This window comes from Mesoplodon bidens, assembly GCF_964165515.1.
Source record: "Mesoplodon bidens genome assembly, chromosome: 9".
Taxonomy (NCBI): domain Eukaryota; kingdom Metazoa; phylum Chordata; class Mammalia; order Artiodactyla; family Ziphiidae; genus Mesoplodon; species Mesoplodon bidens.
The window spans coordinates 5,317,099-5,324,451 of NC_138166.1; the positions used below are offsets into that span (position 1 = coordinate 5,317,099).

Below are 7,353 nucleotides of genomic sequence, written 5' to 3' on the forward strand. Positions count from 1 at the left end.
ACAGGATAAAATAGACATTTAAAACTATCTGTGAATTTCATTTATATATGTTGACTGTGATTTACATTCCAGAAACATCCAAAACTCTGGCTTATATGTGGAGAAACTACTTCTATCCAAAGGGAATGCACTTTAAGCTATTTTGGGCAATATGAGTGATAACTTCACCCTCTCTTTAATAGATTCAGTACTGCTGAGACTAGATTTCCTGAGCAAAAAAAAAAAAAAAAAAAAAAAAAAGGCAATGGAACTTACCAAAAATCTGTGTCCACTAAGAAGGAAGTTAACACTCTGTATTGTTGGTCATATCTTTTTAGAAGATATATAGAGTTGGGTATTCAGAACTTTGATATCTCTCTTTTAGGTCAAGCTGAATGAGCGAATCATAGCCACTTCACAAGGACTCCTGATCCGCTCTGTTCAGGATTCCGACCAAGGACTGTATCACTGCATCGCAACAGAAAACAGCTTCAAGCAGACCTTAGCCAAGATCAACTTTAAAGTTTTAGATTCCGAAATGGTGGCTGTTGTTACAGACAAATGGTCTCCGTGGACCTGGGCCAGCTCTGTGAGGGCTTTACCCTTCCACCCGAAGGACATCATGGGGGCGTTCAGCCACTCAGAAATGCAGATGATTAATCAGTACTGCAAAGATACTCGGCAGCAACATCAACACGGAGAAGAATCCAAGAAGATGAGAGGGGACTATGGCAAGTTAAAGGCTCTCATCAATAGCCGGAAAAGTAGAAATAGGAGGAATCAGCTGCCAGAGTCATAATGTTTTCTTAAATGGGGCTTATGCTTCCCTCAGTAAATGATCTGTGTTCAGTGAGCAAAGAATCTTGGGCTTTACCCATGGGAAATTCCTGAGAAAGGTGGGTACTCACTCCTAAAGGTGAACGTTACATGAACTGAAATGAGTATGCATTTTCTTGTATGATATTGACTAGCACTAGACATGTCATGGTCCTCATGGTGCATAGAAATATTTAACTTAACCTAGATTTTATTTATATCTTTATTTACCTTTTCTTCAAAACCAATATGGCGACTATAAAACTAGAATTCTTACATCCCTTAATTGAACTAGGGCCTTAACCTGTGATCTTCCATCCTTGCTTTAAGGGTTTAGAGTTCTGTCAATCATTTGTATACAAAACCAAATGCCAAGTTCACAATTTTTACATAGTAAAAGTTATATAAATCCATGTGACAGAGTAGTTGTCAAAAGAAATGTAGAAGAGAAAAAAGACAAGGAAGAGGGAATCTAAAAGTTGTATAAAACATGAACGATTTTCATAAAAAGATAACATGGAGTTTATGTGCTTCCAGTGAAATATAGTATTGGTTACTTTTAAGATTGCAAAACTTATCAGTTTTTGATATCTGTCATTGATCTCTGTTCCCTTGTTTCAGCAAGATAAAAGGACACCAACCATTAATATCTTTAATTGGAATTAAGTCAGTGAAGCATTTAAGTTTATATTGTTAGGTAATCATCTTCCAAACAAAAGCACTTTCTTTTTTGGAAGTTATTTAAGTTATTCTTGACTCAGAGAATATAATCTTACACAGTTTAATTGATAAATGTGTTTATTCTAATCTTCTAGTTTGTATGGCATTTTAAAAAATATAAGAAGAAATTTCTTTTGAAATATCAAACTTGTATATGAGGGCCGAAACCATCAAAATGAAAAAAAGAAAAAGAAAAAAACAAGGTAGAAAATGCAATTTTATTGACAGAAGTTTATTAAAAATGTTACTAATTTTTAACTTCAATAATTAATTTCAATGATTAACTCACTTTTTTTGTTTACCAACCTCAGATATCATACTGATTTTTAAGTCACCGATTCTTTTTTTTTTTTAATACTCTTTCATGTATGCTGGAGAGATGTTCATTTTGTGGAGAAGTGAGAAAAATTCTAATTTGAACAAAGAATGTTGGTACATTATGTTCACTGGTACATAAATACAAATGTGGTAAGTTTGTGATGAATAAAATAACTATCTTCTAATTGTATGTTTGGATCCTTTTATTAGAATAATTTAATAGTGATTTTTTTTTACTCCAAATAACAAATAGATGGGAGAAGTATGAAAATTTTCTTCATATCCTCATATTTCTTTTAAAAACACAACTTTTGCTCTTTCATTTTACTTACTTTTAAGACATTTTCATGTTTCTAGGTGCAAACAGAACTTATATCGTATACCTAATCAAAATCTAATATGCAAGTTTTATTTGTAGTTAACAAGCCATGAAGAAGGTAATCAAGGTAGATATATTACCTTCCTAAGCACTACAACATAAAGCATCAAGAACTAAAATCATTGTCAGAATGAATGTAAGCACTGATCAAAATCTAGGAATAAGATTTATTATTTAAATGGTGGTAAATTATGATATTATAAGAGGAAGCCTCAATGGGGCAAAAATAGCAGTTAACAAACACAACATAAATAATGTTTATTAAAAAAAAGCTATTAAATAAAAGCTATTGTTCCAAATGTATATGATTCTAAAGTAGTCTCTAAAGCAGTTTGTTTTGCAAGTAGGTCATTATTTCTACTCTACATACACAAATAGAAATGTGCATAAAGCCAAAACCATCTTTTGTATTTATGGCCAATCTATTCTATATACAGAGTTGAAAGTAAAATTGTTTTAGACTCAGAGGATAGGGTAAACTATACAGGTCCCCTTGCTTCTTGTAAACCCAAACTGATAGACAATAGGGTGTTTAGTGTTGTAACATTATTTGTGCTATTTAATATCTTCTATTTTGAACATTATTAAATTGTATATACTTTTATTACTTTACTTTTAAAATTATAGAGCCCCTCTTGAACAAAACTGCCAAATGTAAAGAAAATTTTCTTTCTTAAAATATTGTTAACATATACTGAATGTTGGTGGTTGATTGGTTGGTTTTATTTTGTGTAGTTTGACAGTTCGATCACTTGATATGTTTTCCATTTGTACATAAAATTTCCTAGAAACGCACTTTTTTTCACAGTATAAGTTTGTGAATAGATTTTAGCATGATGAAACTGTCATTACAGTGAATGTTCACTCTGTGTTAGAAAATGTAGTTAGCACAGTATTATTTAATTGGATATTGAAGAAATCATGTGCCTGGCAAAATAAAACATGTTGAATTCCCCAAGGATGTCTTTAATTTTCCTTTTTAATGTTCGGTTTACAATTTCTTGTTGGCATGGTAGAATCTACTGACTCTTGTAATAGTTCTTCTTACCGTTTTATTTATTTATCCTTTTTTTGTGTGAAAGTAATGCATCTGGATTTCAAAATTCAAAACTTCCAGAAAGATATACTTGGAAATCTCTCCTTGCACTACTATCTCTCCTTTATGCAAGTCCTACCCCAGAAGCATCCAATGTTCTCAGTTTCTGTGTGTATTTCTATGATATTTTATAAACAGCAAGCAAATTCATGTTTGTTTTCTCTTTAAGAGGAATGGTACATCCATTCACGTCTGTGGACAGTTATTCAGACTTGTGTCCACAGTGGGAAAAAAAAAAGTGTAGTTTATAAATGCTTGGGCTTTGGAGCCAGACTGCTAGGATTTGAATCCAAACCTACTGTCTTATCGTGGGAAAGTTATCGAATCTCTCTCTGCCTCAGCTCTCTGCCCAAATTCATTCCAGTAAAGTGTTAGTGTAGAACATATTATATAATAAGTATTTAATAAATGTCTTAATATTTGTTTATTTAGAAAGTGACATGTTGCTAGAACAGGAAGGAATATTTAAGTTGTGTCCTTTGACAAGTTAAATGCCAATGGTCTAGGCTGGGGAGCCTGCGGTCAGTGGATCAGATAACACCTTACCAAGATAAATGAGCCTTTATAAAAGTGAGGGAAAGGAAGCCACAGGAAAAGAAACAACAAAAAATAAAAGTAATCTCAACAAATCTTCCAACCTGATGATTCTGCACTACTCCCTAATTGTTTCATTTCTCAGTATCTCCCTTGCTTCTATTTGAACTTAACCTTAGTTTAAAATTTTTTAAATGCACTTCTTATCATTTTAATGCATTTCTGATGCTTTGTGCCTCCTACCTAAGTGAAAAAATTTTTAAGGAAAGCATCACAGTTTCCTATATTTGCTCTCTGGCTGAAGTCAAGAGAAACACCACAGCTTTGTTTTGCAGCACAGTCAAGTCCATTGAAAACTTCAGTCTAGACAAGGAAATAAACAGGCTAAGTAAAATGGTTACTTAAGCAGTGGCATTGAGAATTTCTTTGAATTTTATGCATGGTGACAAAGTTGTGGAAGACTATTGTGAAAAATATTTTTTTTATAAGAGTTATCCAACCATCATTTTATCCAATCACCTTTTACACAAAAATACAAGCCCCCATGCAAAATCAAAACCAATTGAAACAAATTCTGTGTATGTGCCATTCAGTGAACTTCACTGTCAATGAATTGTTTTTCCTAAGGGGCCTCTGGTATATATTTCAATTTTTATGATTTCATAACAACTTTACTTTCATAGTGCACAGGTATTGAGCATTGGAAGAACTACCTCCAAGGTAAGAAAATGCCATCTTCACTTTAGTGACTAATGTATTTGTTTATGTACCTCATAAAATAATACTTTCCACACAGGTTGAACTGTATATTTCTCAGGGCTATTATGTTGCCATGCTTGAGTGTTACTTACATAAAGTGCTATTAAAGAATGACATTATAACAAACACATTAAAACTATTTATCTTATGTAAGGTTATCTCTCAACCCCCAAGTACAAAAGTGGGGTGAATTATATTCCTTAAGTGTTATTTCCTCTGAATTATAAACATGCCATCCAAACATTTTATGAGATCAAAAACATAATGATTTCTGCATGGCCAAATGTATATATGATGGAATCATTATAAAAATCAAAGCCATTCCTGTTGTTTCTCTGGATATTTTTCAATATCTTGTTGAATTTTTTCCCTTTCACTGATTTGTGTGGGTTAGGGTGGAGAGGGTATGGTTAATAATCAACTTCCCTTCTCTGCTGCATCATGGCTCATCAAACAGAGAACTTGGACCTTCAAAGTATCTTTTGAGTTGATGAGAACTCACAGTTGTAAGCTGTGAATAGGAAAAGCAAACATGGGAAACAAAAAAAACTGAGGAGGTACTACCCAAGCCACATCTGCCTGGGACATTCACTGGATTCCCAGTGATATTTTAATGGATGCAGATGTATGTGCGTTATATCCACAGATCATGCACATCGAGATCCACAAGCCAGCTATATTCAATTTTTTTTATTAATTCAAAATGAGTCTCAGTTTTTGCTTCAAGTTCCCATTCCAACTTCTCCACTTAAAAATGATACAGCCTGGGAATGTTATGTCCCTCTTGATGAGATGTTGCTTTCTCTAAAATTGGAATTATAATAATATCTTTCACATGTAGTAGTTGTGAGAATTAAATGAGTTTATACATGTGGAATTCTTATAGTACCTGACGCATAGTAAAAGCTCAAAAACGTAAAAATCACTAAACAAGAAAAATCTTAAATGAAGATGTATATGAGATGGATGTAGCATGTTTTTCTTTCATTAATTAAATTACCTTGGATGAACCAACACTGAACCAAAATGCTATTTCTAATTTTTGTTTTTAGATATGAAAGTGTGAGGAAATGTACTTACATAATTGGAGATGGAAGAAGTTTCATTATAGTGCTGCTATTCAAATATTTAAGTATCTTTTGAAGAATATGTCACATAATTATTATTAAAGTTTATTTTAATTAAAAACTGACAATTTCATTAGGTTCTCTTGCAATTTTATTTTTTAAAATGTTTGGAAACCATCCTTCTTCTCAGTACTTGTACCTATAGTTCCAATCATGCCTTGATGGGTTGTGTGGCTCAGTGGACCCATACCCATGGATTTTCCAGGGTAATCATCTGTAATGCAGACTCCCAGCAGCCAGTTGCTTACTGTGTGGCCTTGGGAAAGTTACTTAACCTCTTTGTACCTTGGGTGCCTCATCTGAAAAATGAGGATAATAATGATAGCAACTCACAGGGCTGTTGTGAAGGTTAGAATCATATTTATACATAAAGTGTTCATAACATTCCTGCCACATGATTATATATTATTATTAGTTGAATTAATGCTCTTATGTGCTGTTATAAGACCCCTCCACTTCATTCAGAAGCTCCAGTGAGGATTTGTTATCTTTATTGTTGCTCCTATTTTCTTAGCCCCCTGCCACTGGCCAGGAGACATTCTGATGATCATCATCATGTTATGCACCTGTAGGTCTTCATTTTTAACCCTGAACTTTTATTTTCCAAATTCAAGAGTAGGGCCTTGACTCATTCTTTTCTCAAGTTGAATTTCTTCTCCATTCACCTTGTAACTTTGAGTTGCTGGGAGAAGCTGGCTCTCCTGGAGCTTAGATTTACTCACCCTGGATGTTAGCTGTCATCTACATTGTTACAAACTTGTCCTTTAACATAATCGTCCTCGGTATTTCCATTCTATAGCCTCCCATCAGATCTCTCCTGGCAACCCTCCAGGCATGGTAAATCATGGCTGAATTCATATTGGTAAAGAACGTAAACTATGTGCTAGGCAACTCATAACAGTCAACAGCTATAGCACCAGAAAACTACCACAATTATCACCCTCTTAAAAATAACCATTTACTGAGCATTTTCTGTGAACATTCCTATGTAAAGGTACACACTATACATAGTTATCTGCTTTCTTCATAGGATCTTCTGAAGGTATTAGTCTGTTTTGTAAATGGCAAAACTGAGAGTCTAGTGCATATAGATACTTGCCTTGAGTTAAATAACTTTCTAAAGGCCCCAAAGTGTGAAATACAAAGAGTCTAGCTCCAAACTTTAAGTATCTTCTATATTTCATTACTTAAGAGTCTCACCAAGAAGGCTTTTCACTACAAAAACATTCATACACAGCAGCCTTCATAATATAATTTATAGGACTCTGGGTAACATCTAGTCCTGGCCATGGAGTTAGAATGCCTAGACTCAATTTTCTAGGTTACTACTACCTAACTTTACAGGTCTGACATCATTATGATAATATCAATCTCATGAGAAAGTGAAGATCATGATAATTTATGTAAAGTGCTCAAAACTTACCTGATGTAAAATGAATATCAGGTAGTATTAACTATTTTATCACTATGTCTTTGCTACTGGAAATACCATTTATTAATTCTTTCACTAAATATTTATTGAGCACTTAACTATGTACCTGGCAGTAGTTTAGGCATTAAGAGTATAGCAGGGAACAAAGCAACATCCTTGCTGTTGTGAAATTTACTTCCTGGATGGAAAAGGT

General features: G+C 33.5%; 1 protein-coding gene across 2 annotated transcripts in view; it reads left to right on the forward strand.

Moving 5' to 3' along the window:
* The window catches only part of SEMA3C (semaphorin 3C), a 184,911-nt gene extending 181,741 nt beyond the window's left edge, over positions 1–3,170 (forward strand). For both annotated transcript variants that reach the window (XM_081244798.1, XM_081244799.1), the window contains one exon: positions 365–3,170. In XM_081244798.1, coding sequence (XP_081100924.1) covers positions 365–778 — 414 coding nt within the window. In that variant the 3' untranslated portion in view covers positions 779–3,170. The remainder of the gene's footprint in view (positions 1–364) is intronic.
* Positions 3,171–7,353: the final 4,183 nt, after the last annotated feature.